Source organism: Molossus molossus, unplaced genomic scaffold (assembly GCF_014108415.1).
Source record: "Molossus molossus isolate mMolMol1 unplaced genomic scaffold, mMolMol1.p scaffold_m16_p_12, whole genome shotgun sequence".
Lineage (NCBI taxonomy): Eukaryota > Metazoa > Chordata > Mammalia > Chiroptera > Molossidae > Molossus > Molossus molossus.
In genome coordinates this window covers 23,689,397-23,713,878 of record NW_023425347.1, presented here as the reverse complement: position 1 = coordinate 23,713,878, position 24,482 = coordinate 23,689,397, and the positions used below count along the sequence as shown (strand labels likewise).

Genomic DNA, 24,482 nt, shown 5'->3' with positions numbered 1-24,482 from the left:
CATCAGTAATTTTCACTGATTCATTTATTTAGTAACTATTTATTGCAACCTACCAAGTACAAAGCACACATCAGGCATTGTATTTATGTTACAGCTTCTGCCATCAAACAGCAAGTTCTAATTATGAAGCAAAAATAAATAACAACAATACAAGGCTGCGCTGGAAACCTTGCTAGTTAGACTCCAGGGCGGGCAAGAAGGGCAACAAAGGGACTGACGTTTGACCTGGGTCCTGAAAAACGAGGAGGTGTCCCCAGGCAGACAGGAAAGGCCAGGGCAGTTCGCTCTTAGCAGACTCTTCAGCGCACACGCAGGACCGAATCAAGTGCTTTGAGAGGAAACCCGGCAGTTTCAGAGAGCTGAGTAAGGCAAGGGTGAGGCCAGGAAGGCACATTGGGGCCAGATGGTGAAATCCTTCATGTTACCCTATGTGGTGTGCAGGGGACTTTCCTTCACTGTGGGCTTTTAGGCGGAAAGTCACACACTGAAAATAAGGATGTAGGAGTCGTGCACGACAGATGGAAAAGGGAAGAGATTAGAGGCCCTGGGACATGTTAAGAGGCTAGCGGTGGCCAGGGGTGGGGTAGTTAGTGTGGGGCCTAGAGTGTGACAGTGGCAATGCAAAGGAAGAGATGGAGCGGACACTGCGTGGGAGGACAAAGGGAAGAGCCAGAGAGGCGGTGGAGAGAGAGATTACCTCTAAATGATGTTTCCAATCAGGAAGTCTGGAAGAATCATAACTTCAATGAAAATAGGGAAACCAATAGTAGGGGTTAGCAGAGGAGCAAGAAAAATATTCATGAGCTTTCACTATGTTGTTTTTGGGGTACAGGCGAGACGTCCATGGAGATGGAGAGGTGTAGCATGTATGAAAATCACCGAAGGGAGCCCCGGCCAGTGTGGCTCAGTTGGTGGGAGCGTCATCCCATACACTGAAAGGTCTCAGGTTTGACCCCCGGTGGGGCACATGGTTCAACCCCTGGTCAGGACAAGCTCAGGAGGCAACTAATCAATACTTCTCACTCACATCAACGTTTCTCTGCCCTTCCTCTCTCTCATCAATTTTTTTTTTAAATCACTGATGAGATGTGGGGAAGACCTAGAGATGATACCTAAATAGATGAAAAGAATACAATAGAGGATAAAAGCTTGGGGGACACCATTCTTTAGAGATGGTGTAAATCAGTCAAGGAGACAAGGGAGCTAGAGAGTCCAGGGCCTCAGAGAACTAAGACAGATAGGCTGGCTACCACTGTCAATCCCTGTGACGTTAGGGGACAGGAAGGACTGGGAAAGGTGCCAGCCTCGCTCTTACTAGTGACCTTCAGAGAGCAGGTTCTGGAGGGTGTTGGAGGTAGATGCAGGTTATAGAATGGAGTAAGACGGTTTTATGTATTGACCTCTTGATTATTTAACGATCTTTTGATTTTTTTATTGACCAGTTGTCTGATCTGATAGATTACTGCCTATAACTTCAAAGTCTGCCTTTTGAAGTTTTGGGATGATTTTGTTTTTACCTGGACTATATCTTCACCAGAATAAGTGTAGGTTAAAAATAAATATCTGTAATTGTATACACAATAATTTAGAATTAGCTATACTATAGAGCATTCAGTAAACTTTTTATATTTAGAACTATTTTTATTGTCTCATAAATACCTTTGAGTTTTATTGTTAGTTGATAAGAACACACATAAATTTTTTTAGAGTATTTCAATCTTTCTCTCCCTAAATCAAAACAGTAGTTGCTTTTAAAACTGCCTGCTTTAACAATCAAGATTATTTTATTTGCCAGAACTTTTTCATAGCCAAGAACTTGAACTCTCTAAACCTGAGAGCCAGCAAGTTAATATTCGTCCCTGATTCATTTAAATCATCACCTGAGGAAGGTTTTAATCGGGCTGTGCTTACATAAAACCCTTTAATGTGGAATGTTGAAGGCAGTGGTGTAAGTGGGGGTGTCCTGCGGCCCACCCCTCCTCTAGCCCCTCTCAGGAGAGTCAGGAGGTTGGGATTTAAGGGTGATGCTTCCCAGAGCAGGGCTGGGGTGCCTGGGGAGGAGAACACCCCTGAGTGATCTCGGCTGTCAGTCCCTGCCAGGAGTGGAGCAATGCTGGGCACCCACATTCTTGTTTGCTAAGGTGCCATGCCTCGGGGTCCAACCTCGTAGCTTCCACATCTCCAGGCCCCCACCCCGACTTCCTAAGACTGGGCCTCCCAGTAATCACTGTCATCACTGAATGGCCTCATCCACCTCCCTGTCCCTCCCCAGGGAGAAAGGGCAGGGACAGATAAAGCCTCGGGCTCATCCTCTTTAGGCTACTATGTGGTAGCAATCTTCCTTCCTTAGAAGTGAATTTATCTTTTCAAATGGCCAAAAACCATTGGGACCCTCTTTGGGGAGAAAGTAATTCAAATAATTTTTTATTTTTTAGTCAAAAGAAGCAAAGTACAAAGGCCAGAGTGATTTTGTTTGTTTTTTGTCTGTTTTTGGTGTGTATGTTTTGGTAAACAGGTCTGAAGGCATTTCTAAAAGAAAATGTTGAGCAGTGATCATTCCACGAGCAAGTGGGTCACATCAAAGGTGATGCTCTGACAGACAGTACTTACGTGGCTCTGTGATCACTAACAGCTCCTTTGCATATATTTGCTGTAATGACAACACCCATGTCCCTGCCTTTGGATCCCTTTTCTCATGCTTCTCTGTGTGGAATCCAATCCATTGATCCTTCAAGGTCTATTTCAAACGGTCTGCTCTCCAAGAAGCCGCTCTGATCTCTGCCTGTCTCCGTGTCCTACCCCAAGCAGGATGTTACCCTTTCCTTCCTCCACAACACTCCTTAGAATTTGTATTTCTTGCCCTGGCTGGGTAGCTCAGTTGGTTAGGGCATTGTCCCGAAACACCAAGGTTGTGAGTTTGATCCCCAGCCAGGGCTCATACTAGAATCAACCAATGAATGCATGAATAAGTGAAACAACAGATCTCTCTCTCTCTCTGTGCGTGTTCCTCTGTCTTAAAAAATAAAGTTGCCCTGGCCGGTTTGGTTCAGCGGTTAGAGTGTCGGCCTGTGGACCAGAGAGTCTTGAGTTTGGTTCCAGCTAAGGGCATGAACCTTGGTTGCAGTTTGTCCCTGACCCTGGTTGGGGTTGTGTGGGTACCAACCAGTCGATGTCTCTCTCTCACATCGATGTTTCTCTCTCTCTCTGTCTCCCTCCCACTCTATCTGAAGATAAATGCAAAAATGTCCTCAGATGAGGATTAAATAAATAAATAAATAAATAAGTAAAATGATAATAATAAAAAAATTAAAATAATAAATAAAATTTGTATTTCTCCCATGATGCCTAGCACTTTCTACCATATAAATCAGTCCCTTATTCACTTCGTAAATATTTATTTGGCCCCTAGCCTGCTTCGGGCCCTGGGCCACCTTGCTGGTGATATTAAGAGGATACTGAGCTGCCCTTCAGGCTCAGGAGATGACACACCCGAATTCACAGACAAATAAGGGTGTTCCCAGCGGGTCTTTGTAATAGAGAAACAGGAAATTTCCTCTAAGGAGAGCTCCAGAAAACCTGCAAAAGAAGAGAACTTGGAGCTGGGTCTTGAAGGATATTTAAGAATTTTCGAGACGGTAAATTGGGGAAGAGCCTTCCAAACCAAGGCGCAGCCTGAGCAGACACGAAGGCCGGTAGCCAGGTGCCAGTCCTGGGAACACAGAAGTGTGTGCTGTCCCCTCCGAGGCTGAGCTCACCGGGACTGCAGCAGTGACTGCACAGGGCCTTCAACACACACGGTGTCCCAGCTCGTTTGCTAACTTGAACTTGTTAATTCATAATCACATTTCTTCATAGTGGAATGTTTACAGTGTTATTCCTTTAACTATCCACATTGTGTCCGTTGTTCAAGAGCCATGGAAATCAAATTTTTTTTTCTTTTATCAAATGACGGTGATGGAAATGAGCAAAGCAGTTCATGATAGGGGTACCCTGGTCACTGCCTCCCCTGCACTGTCACTTGCCACCCACATGCCCCTTATTCCCAGTTGGTATAAACACAGGAAGTGCAGGTGATATTAGATTAAGAAGGATTTCTTGAGAGGGGATGGGGGAAGGTGCAGACTGTGTTCTAAAGGTAAAACGAACCCTTCACAGAATACAACACGGAGCCAAGCCCAGACCACAGTTTGTCGGTCCAGGTTGCACCCTTGATGCCAGCTGAGCTAACAGACCTTCTCCCAGACCTAGGTGCCAATTAACCCTTCTGATGAATTTTGGAACTGAAATAGAGACAAAAGCTACTCCGTCTTAGTGTGCCTCTGCTATAAGGCTCAGCAGATACTGCTTCTGTTTTTCCTCAGTGAATAGTAGATGTGATACAGAGCCGAGTGTAAATCAACTTTGTAACAGCTATTATGTTGCCTCACCCCCACTTCTGCCATCTACCAAGTGTGGATAATTTGAGCAATACAGTAGTTTCTTTCTTTGTGTTGTTGTTGTTAATCCTCACCCAAGGATATTTTTTCCATTGATTTTTAGAAACAGTGGAAGGGAGGAGGGAGGGGAATAGAGAGAGAAACATCAGTGTGAGAGACACATGTATTGGTTACTTCCTGCACATGCCCAGATCAGCGCTGGGAATTGAACCTGCAACCCAGGTACATGCCTTTGACTGGGAATTGAACCTGAGACCCTTTGGTCTGAGGGCCAGCACTCTAACCACTAAGCTATGCTAGCCAGGGAAATATAGTAGTTTCTTTAGGATGCTAAAATCTGAAAGATAATTGAAAACTTTAATTCAATGATAGTTCAGACCTAGCCCTTTCTAGCCAAATAAAGTAATTGTCCAGATAATTCAAGCCACATGTCAGTCACTCTCGATCTTCATGTAACTGTTTGCTATCTATAGTGTGTCTCTTTGATGAGTGTGCTCTGCTATCTTTAACTCTGGAATATTTTCCCATGGAAATTTAATTTTATCTTTGCTTTTATTTTATGAGAAATTTTACTTTCAAGCTGCCAATGCTGGCAGACAAGAAGGAAAGACGATCTGGAAATTCCAGATTTAGTTCTGACTGCAGGAGCAAAGCAAGGCCAAGCTAATCACTGAGGCTACTGATCAATTTATGCAAAATAGCTGGACCGCTGGAGCCAATTAGAATGTGTCCGACAGATTCTTCTGCCCTCTGCTCTGAGGGCTCGGTCTGCTTTTCTTCAACATTTCTCCTTTCTGTGGAACAGAAATCACCACCGATGGTTTGTTGGGGTTTTTGTTGTTGCTGTTAATCCTCACCTGAGGATATATTTCCATTGATTTTTAGATGGAGTGAAGGAAAGAGAGAGAGAGAGAGCGTCAATGTGAGAGAGACATACGATTGGTTGCCTCCTGCACAACCCTAACCAGAGCCGGGGATCGAACCTGCAAACCCTTGTGCCCTTGACTGGAAATTGAACCCGAGACCCTTTGGTTCTCAGGCTAACGCTCTAACCACTGAGCAAAACTGGCTAGGTCACCACCAATGTTGTTTGAAGGACCACGTTCGATATATAAATCAGGAGAACAATGAACATAAAGGCAAAGTTCCTGGTTTCCACAAACTAAATTAGACGGTGTACATCATTCCCAGACTGTTTCCAACTTAAAAGTATAACTCCTTCTCCGAAGGGACTTTATTTCTTGTTCTGTCTTTTTTCATCGACTGCCATAGCTCACATCCCTCTAGGTCACCAAAGGATGACCTACAGAGACCACGGGAGGGTGGGCAGCCATCCGAAGTCATTGACCCAGTCATGAGATGTGGGTTCTTCTTGCCCCCCCCTCCTCACTTCTGTCTCGGCATATAGGAAAGTAATCAAAATGAGCCCCGCATTTCCTTCATAACTGTGGGCCTGCCTTTTAATTTAGACTGCATGTAAGTATCACTGGTAGTGGTGTTCTGTTACCACAGATGAAATGGGAAATATTCCCTAACTTGACTTAAAAAATATTAATAAACATATGCTTAAAATATTATACAGCATTTTATTGCAGTATTTTTAACAATTCTGTTTTCTTGGAAAGGCCCCCAGAAACTTCATTTTCATTGACAGAAGAAATTTCAAAATTACAGGAAGTGATAAAAATATGAGAATAGGGACTAAAATCAGAAATTCACTTTGGCTTATACTTCTGTTGTACAGGATGATCATCTGTTAGTTTATCTGAAATCTTTTTTCTTGATTACAGTTGTCTTCCAATAAAAGTGTGATATAAATATGATTGTAAAATTTGCAAGTACTTACAGAAATTGGCAGATTTGGAAATGTATCAATTTCACTCAGTTCTTGATCAAAATACATCTTTCAGAAAATAGAAAGCAACTAGTTTTGACATCTAAAATATGAACACACCTGCCATGGCTAATGTGGCTCCATTGGTTGGGCATCATGCCATGCACCAAAAAGGTTGCTGGTTCAATTCCCAGTCAGGGCACATGTCTGGGTTGTGGGTTCAATCCCCACTAGGGGGTGTGCAGGAGGCAGTCGAATGAAGTTTCGCTCTTACATAGATGTTTCTCTTTCTCCATCTCTTTTCCTCTCTTTCTAAAAAAAAAAAAAATCAATAAAAATATTTTTTAAAAATAAAATGAAATATGAACAAACCCTAAATCAGTAATTTGAAAAGCATTTCTTACTGCTGTGAAAACTGTCTGATCTATGTATATCGAAAGTTAGTTTTTAGTTCTGAAACTGATAGTTTAGTTCTGAACTGATAGTTCTTTCTTTTAATCCCTCTCTCCTATTGGGGTATGTGAGAGGTTAATCGTCCTCTTATTTTATGTGTCATATTACACAGGACCATTTGAGATTACTTTTCTTTGGTAAAATTAACAGAACAGCATTTGAACAAAATGTTCAGTTATAAGCCATTGTGAATTCCTGTAGTTTTAGCATGTTAATGTAAGTGTATTTGTGACTAAAATGGCTTAGAGATTTGTTTTTTATCCTCCCCCAAGGACATTTTTCCTTTTTGTTGTTGTTGTTGTTCAGGCAGAGTAGGAGGGAGAGAGAGAGAGAAACATTGACATGAAAGGGACACATTGAGTGGCTGCCACCTGCACAACCCAACCAGGGCTGGGGACAAACTGCAACCAAGCTACATGCCCTTAGCGGGAACCAAACCCGGGTCTCTCGGGACCGCAGGCTGATGCTCTAACCACTGAGCAAACTGGCCAGGGCAGCTGGGAAATTTTTAAACTGCTTTTAAAGTGTGTAATTGGGCACATGTAAGCTGTCACTGCTTACCAGGTGATTTTTGGGCCAGGACCGCTTCAGGGAGGACAGCTAAAGAGAGAGTGTAACGAAGAAACAGAAGATAGCTGTGTGTGTGTGTGTGTGTGTGTGTGCGTGTGTGTGCGAGCGCGTGTGTGAAGGGGAGTCGGGGTGCTGGCCATGAGGGAAGGATGGGGAATGGGGGTGGGAATGGTGAAACCCATGAGCAGTACCACTGCATGTTAGCTGTTTCATTTTGCAGCTTTATCTATAAGGATGGGGAATGGGGGTGGGAATGGTGAAACCCATGAGCAGTACTACTGCATGTTAGCTGTTTCATTTTGCAGCTTTATCTATGATCTCCACAAATACTTAAAGACAGGTGGTTCAAAATATTGCTATCACTAAGCTCATTTCATAGAAGAAACATCGTAACAAAGCTTTGTTATGAGGGGCGCAGTCCACTTGTTCCAAGACACTGTCACATGTTGTTTTTATTTTCCTGGTGTCTGCTTTTTTAAATTTTTAAAAACATGGGCCAAGATATAGGTTGCCTGACCTATTCATAGCGTTGGGGATTAATGTTATTTATATCTACATTTCTCCCATGTTGAACCCCCCCGCCCCCGTGTCTCTTGTAGGACCTGCGTTCTCTACAAAGCAGTCGATGGTGTGGCCACAGCAGCCCCTTCGCTGGCTGTCCTGAGCCTGCTCTCCCAAGGAGAGATGGCCACGCCCTCCTTTGTGCCCCCAGTGCCCTTTGTTCATGTGACACATGACACATGTCAAAATTCATCTGCAGTTAACTTATTTATGTATTTGACACTCCCACTAGGTTATAAGCTTCTTAACAAATAGGACAGATGCCTCCTTCCTCGTGTCCCAGGTCTCTGCAAGGTAGCCCTCGGTAAATTTGTTGGATGAACAGACAAGTGAGCCCTACTTGTTCTAACTCACTTTCTATTAAAGGGTGAGAGTCTATTAAGACCAAAGCATCTGCCACCCCTATTTTATTGGCTTTGAAAAAAATCTTAGAATTTAAACTGTGGAAGTGGAAAATTTCCGAACAATGTAATAAGCAGAAAACTCTTTGTAGCTGATTTTTTTGACTTAAGCAGCAGTGTTTCACATTTGCTTAATTTTGCCACAGAGGCACCAACCTCTGTCTAAAAGTACTGTTTGTCCTGCTTTGTACAAACTCAACAAAATGGAAAATTGGAGTCCTCTTTGTAGATTATTTAGATCCAAAGCTAGACTGTACCCAAATTAACTGGATAACCAATGTGATGGTGTCTGTCTTTGTTAATTACATATGCCATTGCCAACAGCAAAACAATGTGGAGATTTCATTTAAGAACTAGAAGTAGTTTCCCTTTCAGAATAAAATCTAAATTCTAAAGTAATAAAATTAGTAATTACTTCAAGTAAAATTTAATGAATAAGTCAATGCACATGAATACATAAGTATATTATATGTAATATAGTTATATATTATATATAGCATAGTTGTATAAAGCAAAAAAAAAACTGCAAGCTTTTCACATGCCACATACAATGGTTTCATTATCTGATAGTTATAGTTCATATATTTAAAATCAGAGGAGGCAGCTGTTCCCAGGATAGTTGAAATTAATTTAGAAAAAGGGATTTACAGACGTTTAGAAAGTCTTTGTGCCCCCCTTCAAAAAAAAAAAAGTATATAATCAAACATCTGCTCTCAAAATTAATGTTAATAGAGACTTCAAAAGCAGCATTTTTAGATTTTTGTGCTGTGTTCTTGCAACATAAGTGAACTTTTGTCCCATGAATATGGCCATTTGAAATCATAAATGTGCTGCTTTTCTTTTTTTTTAATTGTAAGCCAGTGTTAAAATGACTTGAATAAAATGTTTTGGGATTTTTTTTTTCATTTTTTTTTTCTTTCAGTCTAGGGCTCTAAGGTACTCGAGATTCATTTCATCAACCTAATAAAGTCATACTTTTAAAAGCATCCTGGGGGGAGGGAGTCCTTGCTGCATAACTAAGGCTGCGTCTCCCTTCAGGCTCCTGGCCTTTACTTTGCCATCCGTGTGACCTGTGCCAGGCCCAGACCGTCCTGTAGGTCCTGAGCTTGTAGACGTCAAGTTCTACACTGTAGGAATGCAATTAAAGTCATTGTCAGGGTAAAACACACCATAAAAGAATTTTTATTATGAAAAGTGTTCTTTTAGAAGGACCAGAACTATCTGGATAACTTGCACATTAACGGCCTCTTTTTTAATCGTCTTAGTTGTATTCTGCCTGTGGAGACCTGGCCCCGTCGCAAGGCCTCTGTTCTGAGAAATGACTGCAGTCGGCAGGCTAGTTAGATGGTCACCCTGTGGCTCTCCCTGGATGCACTCGGGTTCCTGGAGCAGGTGCTGTTGGTTCAGAGGCTCTTCCCAGCTCTTGTCTCAGCACCTCCAGGCAATTTGCCCTTCTTTTTTTTTATTAATTAATTTTTGTTACAGATGTTTCTCCTTTTTCCCCCACTAATTCCCCCCTCCCTCCCCACCCTGTCCCCAGCTTTGTTGTCCATGTCCACTGTTCATGCATACATGCATATAAGTTCTGTGGTTTGTCTCTCCCCCACCACCCCCTCTTCTGGGGATTGTCAGTCTGTACCCCACTTCCACGTCTCTGGGTCTACCCTGTTCCTCAGACTGTTATGTTCATTATACTCCACAAATAAGTGAGATCATATGATACTTGTCTTTCTCTGCTTGGCTTGTTTCACTTAGGATAACACTTTCCAGGTCCCTCCATGCCATCTCAAAGGACAAGAGATCTTTCTTTCTTACAGCTGCATAGTACTCCATTGTGTATACGTACCACTGCTTTTTTATCCATTCGTCTACTGATGGACACTTGGGCTGTTTCCAGATCTTAGCTATTGTAAATAGTGCTGCTATGAACATGGGGATACATATATTCTTTCTGATTGGTGTTTCAGGCTTCTTAGGGTATATTCCTAGAAGTGGGATCACTGGGTCAAAAGGAAGTTCAATTTTTAATTTTTTGAGGTTAACACCATAGTGTTTTCCATAGTGGCTGCACCAGTCTGCATTCCCACCAGCAGTGTACTAGAGTCCCCCTTTCTCCACACCCTCGCCAACACTTGTTGTTTGATGATTTGTTGATGGCGGCCGTTCTGACAGGTGTGAGGTGATACCTCATTGTTGTTTTAATTCAATTTGCCCTTCTGAAGCGACCCTTCTCATACCCCCACACCCGGACCTACACGGAGCAAAGCATGAGCCACGCCAAGCCTGCCCTCCCCCAAGGCTCCTTTCTCTGCTCAGCTGCACTTGCCACAGGGCCTCCAACCCCCTGAGAATGAGGAGTAGTGGACACTCAGGCCACTGGGGCTGTAGGCCCTGATCCGACCCTCTGCTCCTTCAGTCTAGACAACCTGGTGCATTACCTCTGCCATGAGAGTGTCTCTCTAAAAGAAAATCACACTGCCCTGGCCGGTTTGGCTTAGCGGTTAGAGAGTCAGCCTGCAGACCAATGAGTCTCAGGTTCGATTCTGGTCAAGGGCACGTACCTCGGTTGCTGTTTGGTCCCCGGCCCTGCTCAGGGTCATGCGGGAGGCAACCAGTCCATGTGTCTCCCTCATGTCGATGTTTCTCTCTCTCTTTCTCTCTCTCTTCCTCCCTCCCACTCTGAAGATAAATAGAAGAATATCCTCGGGTGAGGATTTTAAAAATAAATAAGTAAATAAATGAAGGATATACCATCAAGAGGCAATGCCGTAAGTTACTGCTGTCCCCAGCGGGGGAATTAGGTCCTCATCTTAGAACAACTTGAGCCACAACTTGAGCAACAGGCAAGGAACCAAGATTTGGGTGCAAGTGCCCTATTACTGGACCCAGGGGGAACTCAGGAAAATGGATAAGGCAAGAGACCAGTTTCTAGAACCAGAGCAGAGTCACAGCAAATGAGCGTGGCAGCTGATCTTGTGCCGAGGTGCCAGTATCAACACCCGAGACTTCTGACATCCCCAGGAGAGCAAGCCCGGTTCCGGCGTGGCCATGGGAGCTCGGTCGGCTGCTTAGGGATAGAGGGATGCAGCGAGCTGCAGTGGAGATAAAACTAAGTCGGTTTTACACCAACTCCAAGAGGCCCAAGAGCAATGCTACATATGCCTCAAGGTAGCCTCTACCTCTGGTTCTCTCATTTGACGAGTGATTATTATAAAAAAGAGTCTGAGCCCTGGCCAGTTTGGCTCAGCGGTTAGAGCGTCGGCCTGTGGTCCAGGGAGACCCGGGTTCGGTTCCCGCTAAAGGCATGTACCTCGGTTGCAGTTTGTCCCCGGCCCTGGTTGGGTCGTGCAGACGGCAACCACTCAATGTGTCCCTTTCACGTCAATGTTTCTCTCTCTCTCTCTTCCTCTCTCTCCCTCCCACTCTAGCTGAAGACAAAAACGAAAAAAATGTCCTCAGGTGAGGATAAAAAAAATTAAAAAATAAATAAATACATAAGTTTTTAAAAAGTCTGAATATGGCATGAAAGATTTCCCTGAAGAAGGCCTTAATATTTAAATGATTTTTATTGAGGTATAATTGACATATTAGTTTCAGGTGTACAACATAATGATTTGAAATTTGTATATATTACAAAATAATTAACATGATGAGTCTAGTTAGCATTCATCCAACATGTAATTACAATTTTTTCTTGTGATGCGAACTTTTAAAATGTACTCTCTTAGCAACTTTCAAATATATACAACAATGTTATTAACTATAGGCACCATACTGTATATTCTATCCCTAGGATTTATTTATTTTATAATTGAAAGTTTGCACCTTTTGACCCCCCTTATCTATTTCCCCTGGACCTCATCTCAGGCAACCACCAATCTTAAAGAAGGCTTTATTTATTTTTTCATTTATCTTCAGATAGAGCGGGAGGAAGAGAGAGAAACATCAATATGAGAGAGACACATCGAGTGGTTGCCACCCACACAACCCTAACCGGGGCCGGGGACAAACTGCAACCGAAGTACGTGCCCTTAGTGGGAACTGAACCTGGGACTATCTGGTCCGCGGGTCGATGTTCTAACCGCTGAACCAAACTGACCAGGGCTTAAAGAAGGCTTTAAAATCAAGCAGGTATATGCTTGAGTTATGTGTCTGCCATTTACTGGCCATTTATCATTGGGTCAGAGTTTCGGATTCCCTGCTTTATTTTCTATTAAAGAAGAATTTCAGTGTAGTCCCAGTATATTGTTGTGCTGACTAAATCCATCTCAGCACGTGGCACAGAGTGCTTTTCCCAAATGTGTCAGGACATGGAATCACCTAGGGAACTTCAAAAATTAAGATGCCTGCATCCCGCCTCTCCAGAGAGTGTCTCTGCAGTGTGGCCTGGGTTTGGGAATTTCTAAGAGATCCCTAGATGGTCCTAATGTTCAGACAAGTTAGGCGTAGAGCCTGGCATAAAGCCTGTCCTATACTGAACATCAAATATATGCTCCATGAATGGAAACAATTAGTGCCTGGCACATACTAGACTTTCCAGAGTTTTGGCTACCTTCCCTTCCCTGTCCATCTCCCCTCTGTTTTCACTGGAACGTCTGAAGACTTAATGCTGGGCTGACTCCAGTCGACGTGGCTGCCACTCAAGGCTGTGGCGTCAGGGGCTGCAATGCCCTATTGGAGGCGGAGAGGAGAAAGGGTCAAGGTTCTCTGCGAGGGGCAGCCCACAGAGCTCCTGTTAGCGGAATGTCTAATGAGCTTGCTTTGCAGTGCACTGTATACAGCAAAGCCCCTGAATGCTAATTATAAAGTCACCTTGGAAACCAGAGCCTAGTTTTGTGCTCTCACTGGGGCTGATGCTGGCGTGAGCCAGAACGCACAAAGGGTAAGTCAAAGGCAGAGTTTCAGCTGCTCCTGAGTTCTCTTATTTTTTTGGCTTTTATATGCAACATTTGTTGCAGTAAATCCTTTGTTTAATGTTCCTGGGTCAGCCATCTGAATGTATCAAAGTTCCAAAAAGTTGAATATGTGGCTTATTGGTTTCAATGTCCTTTTATGGCCCTTGGAGAGAGGCTCTGAGTTCAGAGAGCGAGGGAACCGTGTAAATCATCCTCAGATTTAGAAGCCAGGATCGTCTCCCCTTTCCACAAAATAGTGGGACTGTAAAGCTGCTGCGTTTCAGATGGGGGAGAATGGACTGTCCCTTCACTGACTATTTGAGTTATTATTATTACCATCAGAGTGCTTATGGTTAAAAGTAATACTTTGTGGTTCTCAGTGTCTGAAACTGAGGGCTGGAATATTGTTTGACGCACAGTAACATAATAGTAACTTTAAGATACTGAAAAAACAAAAACATTTGGTCAGTCTCAAGAACTTGTGTGATCATTTTCTACTTGACCTGAAGACCCTGATGGAGTCAGGCTGGTCTCCCATAGAAACAAACCATCCCGTGTTATAACTTCAAAAGATGAGATTTCTGCTCAGTTTTTAAGATATACAATATGAATAAAGAAGAATCTTTTTTCAAATTTATTTTTCAATTACAGTTGACATATAATATTGATACTATTGTAATTAGAGAACTATTAATAATAGGAAAGGAGCAAAGGGAAGGCCAGACCTTATAGGCATGTCATTTTAGGAAGCTGCACCTTCACATTCCCTGGGGATCACGGTCCCATTCCCTGCAGATATCCGCACCCTGACCTTTGGACATGAATTTGTGAACATGGCTTTGTTTGCCTCTGAGTTAGCTGCGTGAATCCCAGATATGGAGTTTCTACTGACCGGTCTGGACAGCTGAGTTATGCTCCATGTTTTCAAGGCAAATCCACTCTCGGTCCCAGGTCGTCCCAAACAGAACCATGATGTACAAGTGGACCTCCTGGGTGCCCTTTGTGCGTCTTGCACCCCAATCCCTCATTGGCAACATCGGTTGTAAGCGACATTAGCAAAATCCTAGCGCTCGGCAAGGACACAGTCTCAACCCAGTGCTTCCCATCTTCTCTCTCCCACAGGGTCCTGTAGCGTCCACTGCGACCCCACTGTGCGCCCTGTCCCCTGGGCCTGGCCTTCCTCCACCCCCTCCTCCTCCGCCTCCTCCGGGGCCACCTCCACTCTTTGAGAATGAAGGCAGAAAAGAGGAGTCCTCTCCTTCCCGCTCAGCTTTATTTGCACAACTTAACCAAGGGGAGGAGATTACGAAAGGTGAGAAAAACCAGGCCTTGTTTCCCTGGAGGCACACAGATTCCCAGAGCCCACAGTGATGGATGCACCATTCCATCCTGTCCCTGACACACACGGGCTGCTGTTGAGAAGGCAGGAGCTGCAGTGTTTTTCATCTCAAGGCGGATGCACTCGGTGGGCTGTTGCACGGACCAGAAAGAACTCGGAGAGTCTGGGTTCAAAATCGACCACTGTACGCTGCTGCAGCATTTCAGCCCCCGATGTCACAGCACCACCTACAGCCAAGGCATCAAGGTCAAGGGAAATAAAAATGACAAACTATAGCACCTGTGTCCTCAAGCAGGGTACAGGCTTGTCAAGGAATTATATCATTGAACTACTTTTGTCATCACAGCAAACAGTTGATTTTTTAAAAAGTCATACAACATTGGATATATTTTTAATAATTTTTCTTTATTGATTTTACAGGGAGAGGAAAGGAGAGGGAGAGAGAGCAAAACATTGATGAGAGAGAACATCAACTGGCTGCCTCCTGCACACCCCGCACTGGGGATCAAGCCCACAACCTGGGCATGTGCCCTGACCAGGAATCGACTCTCAACCACTGAGCCACAGCAGTGGGGAGAAAAATCATACGACATTTAATGCAACCATGTTGCCAAACACTTTATGCAAATGTAGTTGTGCTTTGCATGGGTAATAGGATTTATGGTATAAGTGTCCCTATGAACTGGGCTGGGAGTTAAAACTCCAAAGTCCTAAATTGTTCTCTGGCTTCAACTAGTTGCATTTTCTCCGCATTTGAAAAGTAAGTGTATGAATCTGTAACCTTAAATTGATTCTGTACTCTGACATACACTTACTGGAATGCCCTAACCTCTGGGCTATGTTTGGGGAATGACTTAGCCGTGGGAGAAGTAAAGCAAGTGATCCTTTTAGGCAAGATGGCTTTCTTTTTGCAGAATTTTTATCTATCATCTTGTCTCCTTAAAGAAAAACTCCCTCAAGCTGAAAAATGCTTACTGTTTTTCCCTGAACCCTAACTTACACACGTCTCAAATCCTGCCTATTACCTCTGGGACAGCACGAGGCTGCTAGGAAAACAGCATTAACAAACATTCGTGCACTGTTTACATCATGTCGGTCTCAGAAGTTAGGGACATTTCCCTCTGCACAAACTGTAAAGAACTGTGTCTCTGTGTCACCTGCCCAGGGCTCCGGCATGTCACAGATGCCCAGAAGACATACAAGAATCCCAGCCTGCGAACTCAAGGAGGACAAACGCCATCGCCCACCAAAAGCCACTCTCCGGGCCCCAGGGTTCCGCAGTCGCGTCCTCTTCAGAAGCATGCCCCGGTGCTGGAGCTGGAAGGGAAGAAGTGGAGAGTCGTGAGTGATGCCCTGGCACCGTTGTCCCTCCCAGGCCCTGATAAAAGCACTAACGCAAAACTGTGCACCAAGGTCTAACTGAGGCTTTCTAAGCGAAGTACCTAAAATACAAGCCCCAGCCATTCTGGATGCTTCCAGAAACAGTTTCGATTTTTCACTATTTCCCATTGATTCTTTCTTCACCTTTTAAAATTATTTTTTAGTTGTGGTAAAACACACAGAACAAAATTTACCACCCTGACATTTAAGGGGACAGTTCAGTGGCCTTAAGCACATTCACACTTTGTGGAACTGTCACCACCATTCATCCACAGAACTCTTCATCTTTAAAACCGAAACTCTGTACCCCTTAAACACTAGTTTCCCGTGCCCCTCACCTCAGCCCCAGCCAGCCACCATTCTGCTGTCTGTCTATGAATTGACCCCACCCCCTTCCAGAAACTTTCATCTGTGCTGCATTCTGATCAGCTGTAGGACGTTTCCTTCTTCCCCCTGACGGAGGTGCTGATATGACCTATCATGTCACCCACCACCTCCACCACTGTGTGAGCAGGACAAGGACACTTTGAATGAAGCTGGTGCCCCCCTGCCAATCCCAGGGGCTCCCTAAAGATTGAGGACCAAAGTCACCAGAAAGGTTCCCATGGTCTGAAGATACACTGGGATTGAGACCACTGGCGTGACCCTCACTAGCCTATTTGTCCAGCTTGTACTTGACACCGCAGATTTTGCTGCGGCCTCATCAAGTCCAGACTCAGCACCCAGGCTCAACATAAAGCTCTCCCATTCCTGCCCCAGCCTCGGCCCCTACAGGGCGTCCCATACCTGACTGCTTGCAAATCGACACCAACCCCCTTCCAAGCAGTGGTTCCATCCGTTCCCAACACTACAATGACAAAGTAAGACCTGTAGTTTAGTCTGTAAGAAAATGGTTCTAAAGAAAGAACATATTGAAAAGGTATAATTACTGAATGCTGAACTCTATAGTAATTTCAGTATGCAATGGATTCCATTTATCTACACCGCCTTATATTTAATGTTTGCATATATTTTTCATTTTAGGAATACCAAGAAGACAGGAACGACCTTGTGATTTCAGAGACTGAACTGAAACAAGTGGCTTACATTTTCGAGTGCAACAAGTCTACGCTACAGATAAAAGGGAAAATAAATTCCATTACAATCGGTAGGGCAGAACGACGGCTCTATAGTTACCGTGAGAAGTTGCTTGTATAAATATGCTGTGTATATTTAGTGGAGTTTTTTTTCCTAGACAACTGTAAGAAGTTTGGTCTGGTTTTTGACAATGTGGTGGGCATTGTGGAAGTGATCAACTCCAAGGACATTCAAATGCAGGTAAGTGAACCTGTTCATCGAGCTCGGCCCTCGCTGTGACTCTGCACAGACCATTCACTCTGCCCGCAAGGGGTTCCTCATACCTTCTAGAACACCCCTCTCCCTCGTCCTCTAGACGCAGCTTTATCATCACCTCCCCACGGAAGCCCTCTTACTTCTCAGGCAGTGTTAATGCATCCTTTTCAATCTCTTAGGACATCTTCCATTGTGCACTCCAAACACTGGTTCACCATCGCTATTTCAAGAACAGCTAATTAATCTTCACAGCCCCAGAAATTTGCACAGTACATGCTCATAGCAGGTATCCAATAAATGTTTGATGAGTGAGAAATTTAAATGAATCAGCTGATGAATGAACTAAAGTACTAAGAGATTCTCCCAGCATCATAACGTCATCCTGAAGAGAATTTTTTTCCCCTCAGGAAAAACAGGTTCTGCAGAAGGGGAGGGGGGGTTTTCTGAAGGGTCAAGGAGATCAAATAAACAACCTGAATAGTAGGATTAAAATTGAATTTGCAAAACAGGAGAAAATCTGCATCCCTTTAATAATTTTGATTTAGCCAAATGGGATTTTATAATATGCAAAAGCTAAAGGACTTCTTACCTTTGGCCAACTATAACTTCGTTCTTTGATTACACTCTTTTCATATTGTTAATTACCTCTTATTATCTGCTGTTTCCTAATAATGTTTGTTAAAATTGTGTTCTAGTTTTACAGATGGTTCTCTTTTATTTTACTGGGCTTTTCACTACTGCTACTTTAAAAACTTTTAAAATTAGATTTATTGAGGTAATATTGGTTGAAAATATTATATAAATTCAGATGTACAACTTTATAATGTAACATCTGTGTACTCTATTGTGTGCTCACCACCCAAAATCTAGTCTCCTTCTGTCACCGTATGTTCAACCCCCTCTTCCCTCTTTGTCCTCTCCCACCCCTCCTCCCCTCTGGTAATCACCATGCTGTTGTCTGTATCCATGAGTTTGTTTCTTTTATTTTCATTTGTTTGTTGCTTTTGGGGTCAATAAACACAAACTATAAAGAAAAAGACAGATGAATCTAACCACATTAAAGTCAGAATTATATATTCAATAGAAGACATCATACACAAAGCTAAGAGACAAGGCAAATGATACTTGTAATGCAGATAATCAAAAAGTGTTTGTAAGGAACTTACCTCAGATCATTAAGAAAAAGACAGTAGCCCAAAAGAAAAATAGGCAAAGAATATTAAAGCAATCCAGAGAAGAAAAAAACGGATTTTTTTTTAGTAAATATATAAGAATATTCATGACCCACATAACAGAAATAAGAATACATAATACTACAATTAAATATATTGTTCACACTCAAAAGTTTTACATTCAGGCTATCCTTACTTTACAAGGGGCATATTAGCTGAAACTCATGTATATAATAACTGTGCAGCTTAAAGACTGCCCGTATATGCCCAACTGGCGTAGTTCAGTGGTTGAGCATCAACCCATGCACCAAGAGGTCGCCAGTTCGATTCCCAGTCAGGGTACATGCCCAGGTTGTGGGCCTGATCCCCAGTGGGGGGCATGCAGGAAGCGACCAATCAATGTTCTCTCTCATCAATGTTTCTATCTCTCTCTCTAAAAAAAAAAAATACACTGCCCATATATTAAAAAGTCTGATAGTACGAGGGTTGCTAAGGTAGTGGAACAATGGGACCCCTGATACATCAGTGTTAGGAGAGCAAATCTATTACACTCATTCTGCAGAGTAAACTCACACCATCTAATAAAGTTAAAGACCCTCATGGCCTGTGACCAAGCAGTTTCATTCTTTGGGGTATACACTAAAGACGCTCTAGTACATATGACCTTGAGATATCTAAAAATGTTTATTGCAGTATCATTCATAATAACAATAAAAACAAAAACAATTTAAATGTCCACCAACTGGTAAGTGAATAAATAAATCCCACTAATAGAATACTGTACAGTACTTAAAATGTATGAGCTACAATTACATGTATAAAAATACATGTAAAAACCTCAAAAGCAACATTGAACAATAAAGCCAAGTCACAGAACAGCAGGCACTGTACAATGTGTCCCTTTATATAAAGATTGAAAACATGCACAACAATACGCACACGTTAAATATACTTATGAGGACGCAAGGTCACTTTACCCCAGGGACAGACCTGGTAGGAATGATAAACACAAAATTCAGAAGAGTAGTTACATCTGGGGAGGAAAGAAGGGAGGTGAATGAGGTGGTGGATGGTATGGAGGAGGCTTCAAAGGCTCCAAGGCTCCACCATTAGTCCACTGCCCTGCTCACAAGTTCGCATCTACTCTGAGAGCTTTAATCACCAACAAAAGTTTCCTGATCTGAACCTGCAGTCACACTTCTGAGCTTTATCCCTGTGGTCTCTTAGTTGGTAGTTCCACTATTTACCTGATTAGCTTGGCTAGATGGTTCCTCCTTCCTTACATATTTCTCAAATCTTTTTCATTCTCTTTTCTTACTCCCTTACTGCTATTCTCATTGCTTGCTTGAATAGCTTTCTTATTGAGACTTGATCCCGTATATCTGTCCTTCAGAGACCAACCAGTGCCATATTTTTCTTCTCTGGCTGTTCCTTTGAAAAATTAACTTCCAGCCCGGCTGGTGTGGCTCAGTGGTTGAGCATCGACCCATGCACCAAGAGTCACCGGTTCGATTCCTGGTCAGGGCGTAAGCCCAGGTTGTGGGCTAAATCCCCAGTGGAGGGCATGCAGGAGGCAGCCAGTTGATGTTCTCCCTCATTGATGTTTCTATCTTTCTCTCCCTTTCCCTTCACTCTAAAAAAAATTCAATAAAAAGAAAAAATATTTTTTAAAAAGATATTGTAAGATTATAGTCTAAAAAAAGGCAAATGAGCCAAATGTTCAACTCTGATAATGCTGTTTGACAGGCATATCTGGATTTACATGTATTTTATGAGTTTCTTTGTTTGAAATATATCATAATTTTTTAAGGATATGGTCAGGGTTTCTAAAAATAATGTGGAAAGATAAACCATGGTTATCTGTCCAAGAGGGATAGGAACTTGGCAATGTGGTTCAGAGGGGACAGAGACATTTCTCTGAATATTTTCTGAACTTTGGATGTTCAAACCAAGTGGATGCCATTAGCTAATTGATACATTTAATACGTTGTTTTCAAAGGGCCTGGACACAATAGAGCTAGAAAGCAGATTGGTGGTTGCCTGGAGGTGAGGACAGGGATTGACTGTAAATGGGCATCAGGGTTATTTTGGGGAAATAGCCTAAAACCGAATTGAAGTGATGGTTGCACTGTTCTGTAAATTCACTAAATATAATTACATTGCACATTTAAACTAGGTGAATTTTATGTTTGGCAGATTTTACCTCAATACCGCTGTTAAAAAGATTGAAAGGGAAATCAGGGCATGGACCAAAGTTAATAGATTTGATCCAACAATTCTGTATTTGGCAAGCTGTCCTAGAACAGAGTACACATTATGAGAGATTAGGAGATTCCACGGACATTTTTATGGAGAAATACATTTTTGAAAAACAGAATTATTACAGAAGCATGTAGTAAATGCTAGAGCATTGGCCTGGGCAAGGTCATATGTCACCTGTCACTCAGCAGAGGAGCTACCCTTTGGCCCAGTTCTGATAAGAAACAGTTTCTGTTCTCAACGTGTTCACAGACTACCGGGGGAACAGAGCATGTGTATAATCCACTCTGTGCAGTATCGACCGAATGCTGTGGGAATGACCATTCTTACCATCTCAGGGCTATTTTTTAAATTCTGTTATCGCTTTTTCAGATTTGCAGATACGTAGGGTGTGTCAGCATTTGAAACATAAAATAGCAATATATAAATATACTGTATGAGCACCGCGTGCTTGCCTCGTGTGGCCTCACCCTGCCTCATGAACACGCCACCGAGGACTCACTGCAGGGTCTCCTTTTCTTCACTCGCCTGGTATTCGTACGGTCTGGTCAGTATGTAAATGCTCTTCATCATTATCAAATAAACAAATCCAGATCACCAAAACGTTACTGCTGACACATTCTCGAAACACAGATATATGTATTATTATTCTGTTCTATTTATGGCAGAGCCCTGTGCTTACCTGACCTTGAACTACCTCTCCCTTTTTTTCTGTACTGGGGCTCAATTCCAACTCAGTGTCCAGTTTCTGTGGGGAGAGGAGAAAACAGAGAAGTGTGGTGACCTGGCTAGACTCCCCTAAGGAATTCTTTACATCACCTGCACCATCAACAGGAGTTGCTCCTTTGCTTTGCAATCCAGCCTTTTCTTCAGGGTGAAAGAGGAGATGTCTTTATCGCTTCAATTACCATCACAAGAAGGAAAATTATAGAGTTGTAATATGGTCATTGGGGGAACAGTCTACCCCTATAGAGATTTGGGGGGATGTCTGAAAACTTACTGTTAAAAGAGAAATTTAAGACTGATCAAAATTTTTAGAGCGCTTAGATTTTTATAAACAACACAAAGAATCGCTCCTCTGGTGTATGGTCCCTTTTGCCTATACAGTGAGTGGCTTGAACTAAGTCTCCAGTTTTCACTCCTGAAATTAATACATTTCAAAATACCTAGACACTCATTATCTCATTTAAGCTTCACATTCAGCCAGTGAGATTTTTATCTAGCAAAGACTTTGTGTGAAAAGAATTGTAGTGTTTCTTTTTTATTCTTATTTAGGTTCAGGAGAAATCTCAATTACAGAATAATTTCTTTCCTCTTAAATGACAATATTAGCACCTGCTTTAATCTGACTTTATGTGGAGATTTGTCAAAACTAAAATTTTAAGCACATAAAGGCAAATGCATCTTGTTTCTTTTATCATGAAATCAAATATATGTTTCAAATCCACGAACGGGGTTGTGAGACCTTTTCTCAACATTTAGCTGCTCTTTTCAAATTATCCCTTTATTTTGTCTCAGAAAAGAGACCCTGAGGTTTGAGAGTCCCCTTGTGTGGTCCTTTCATTCTGTCCCCAAATGACACCTACCTATTCAGCCGAGAGACCGTGCCTTTAACCAGCCTCCAGCTCTGACCCAGCTATTCCTAATGCTTGGTTAGGCCCAGGAAGTGTATTTATTTGGGAATATTGTCATTTCTGTGTCTTTGCTTTGGTCTCAGACGTTCTTTGCTATTTCAGGTGATGGGGAAAGTGCCAACAATCTCCATCAATAAGACGGAAGGCTGCCATGTGTACCTCGGCGAAGACGCGCTGGACTGTGAGCTCGTGAGCGCCAAATCCTCGGAGATGAACGTACTGATCCCCCAGGGCGGCGATTACGTACGTACCTTCCCAAAGCCTGGAGGGGATTTTTCTTGAGCCTTCACTGTTAACGTTCTTTGAGGTTGCTGAATGAGCTGCCCACTCTGAGCTCCGTCTGTAGCGTCATTCCCAGCAGGGGAGGCTTTCGGAGAGCTGCCCGCACCCCTTCCCTCCTCGTTCCCTGTGCGCACTCCAGTGTGACTGTCAAGGCAGGTCGCTCAAGATTGTCTCCGTGGGCGAGATTTTATCCAATAGTGCAGCATGCATCTGACTTCATATCCGTTACAGTTATATACTGTCCTTTGCAATGGTGGAGGCAAACAGAAAAGAGGGAGAAATGCTTTGGGGGGACAGTGGAGGGGTGATCATAATGAGCAGACCAACGTGTGTAGATATTCTTGCATCAGAGTTTCTCAAACTCGGCATAAGAATCTTCCCGGAAGCTCGGCGGTGTGGCTCGGTGGTTGAGCAACGACCCATGTACCCAGAGGTCACTGGTTTGAATCCCGGTCAGGGCACGTGCCCAGGTTGTGGGCCAAATCCCCAGTGAGAGGCATGCAGGAGGCGGCCAATCAATGTTCTCTCTCATCGATGTCTCAATCTCTCTCTCCCTCTCCCTTCCTCTCTCTCTAAAATCAATAAAGAAAAAAAAAATCTTCCAGGAAGCTTGATGAAAATGACTGCTCCCCAAAGTCTGCACCTAGAGGTGGGATTCAGGAGCGGGGGCTGGGAATCTGTGTTTTAATAGGCAGGCAGTCTATCCAGCTACCCTTCAGAGAGGCACTAGCCCAAGTGATTTTGCTGCCACTTCTTTTTTTTATCCTCACCTGAGGACATTTTTGCATTTATCTTCAGATAGAGTGGGAGGGAGAGAGGGGTAAGAGAGAGAGAGAGAGAAACATCGATGTGAGAGAGACACATCGACTGGCTGCCACCCACATGACCCCAACCAGGGCCGGGGACAAACTGCAACCAAGTACATGCCCTTAGCGGGAACCGAACCCGGGACTCTCTGGTCCGAGGGCTGACGCTCTAACCGCTGAGCCAAACCTGCCAGGGCAGCCACCACTTCTTTTCTTTGCCTCCTCTCCCCAACAAAGCAGCTTCTAACAGGATTGTGTAGATGTCGTCACACACGGAGAAGGAAGCATCAACACATACCCTCTGCATCCCGCAGCGTGGTGACCTGCCAGTTGTTACTGTTTGGAAGCAAGTTACCACTTCCTGCTGGGATTGCTGCAGAGATCATCCCCTCTGAGTCTGACTGTGGGGGCAGTGACCCAGCAGGCACACCTTTGGAAGGGGATGTCCCGCCCGCCTGTGGGTCAGTCACCAACCGTCTACACAGCTGTCAGCACTCGAGTTAAGCTCCTTAGGCAGACAATATGACTGCTCTCAGATTCTTTTGGTCCTGTCCAACACATCCACGGAGACATTTGGCCCATAGTTAATATAAATCCTGTTCTTCTCCAAGATATGAGCCCAACCCACCTACTTAACCCCGGATGCCATTACCAGCCAGGCTACCAAAGCAAGGAGAGTGATTATTGGCAGTACAGCCACAATTATGGGGTCAATTTAAAAAAGGTAGTATTCTCTATGTATTAATTCTGGAAAGCAAAAATAGAAATGAACATTATGGGCTATTTGAACCCAGGACGTTTTCTGAACATTGACATTTTGCACAGGACCAAATGCCTGCTAATCTCTCCTTTCCTCATCTTTCAGTAAGTTCTCCAGTGCTACCCAGACACATCCTACGTATTGCAGCCTACAATTCATCACTTAAGTCTAAAAAACTAGACTCTGCCAGCACTGGGCCATGTCTCACTTCTAGGTGTATGGCCAGCCTAACCCTGAGCTAGAGGAGACTCCTCACATGTTCTCCATCTAAAACAAACACCTGAAATGCTAAAGCCACTACAGAACTGCTCCAGAGAAAACCAGGGCGGGGCCTGGACTTTGCAACTGTTGAAGCAGAAGGCTCAGCT

The 24,482-nt window shown here is 43.4% G+C and overlaps 1 protein-coding gene across 2 annotated transcripts in view; it reads left to right on the top strand.

Annotated features, from left to right (window-relative positions):
* Positions 1 to 24,482, top strand: part of CAP2 (cyclase associated actin cytoskeleton regulatory protein 2) — a 145,623-nt gene that overhangs the window by 117,913 nt on the left and 3,228 nt on the right. For both annotated transcript variants that reach the window (XM_036255980.1, XM_036255979.1), the window contains exons 8-12: positions 14,273 to 14,462; positions 15,655 to 15,830; positions 16,893 to 17,016; positions 17,104 to 17,186; positions 22,369 to 22,509. In XM_036255980.1, coding sequence (XP_036111873.1) covers positions 14,273 to 14,462; positions 15,655 to 15,830; positions 16,893 to 17,016; positions 17,104 to 17,186; positions 22,369 to 22,509 — 714 coding nt within the window. The remainder of the gene's footprint in view (positions 1 to 14,272; positions 14,463 to 15,654; positions 15,831 to 16,892; positions 17,017 to 17,103; positions 17,187 to 22,368; positions 22,510 to 24,482) is intronic.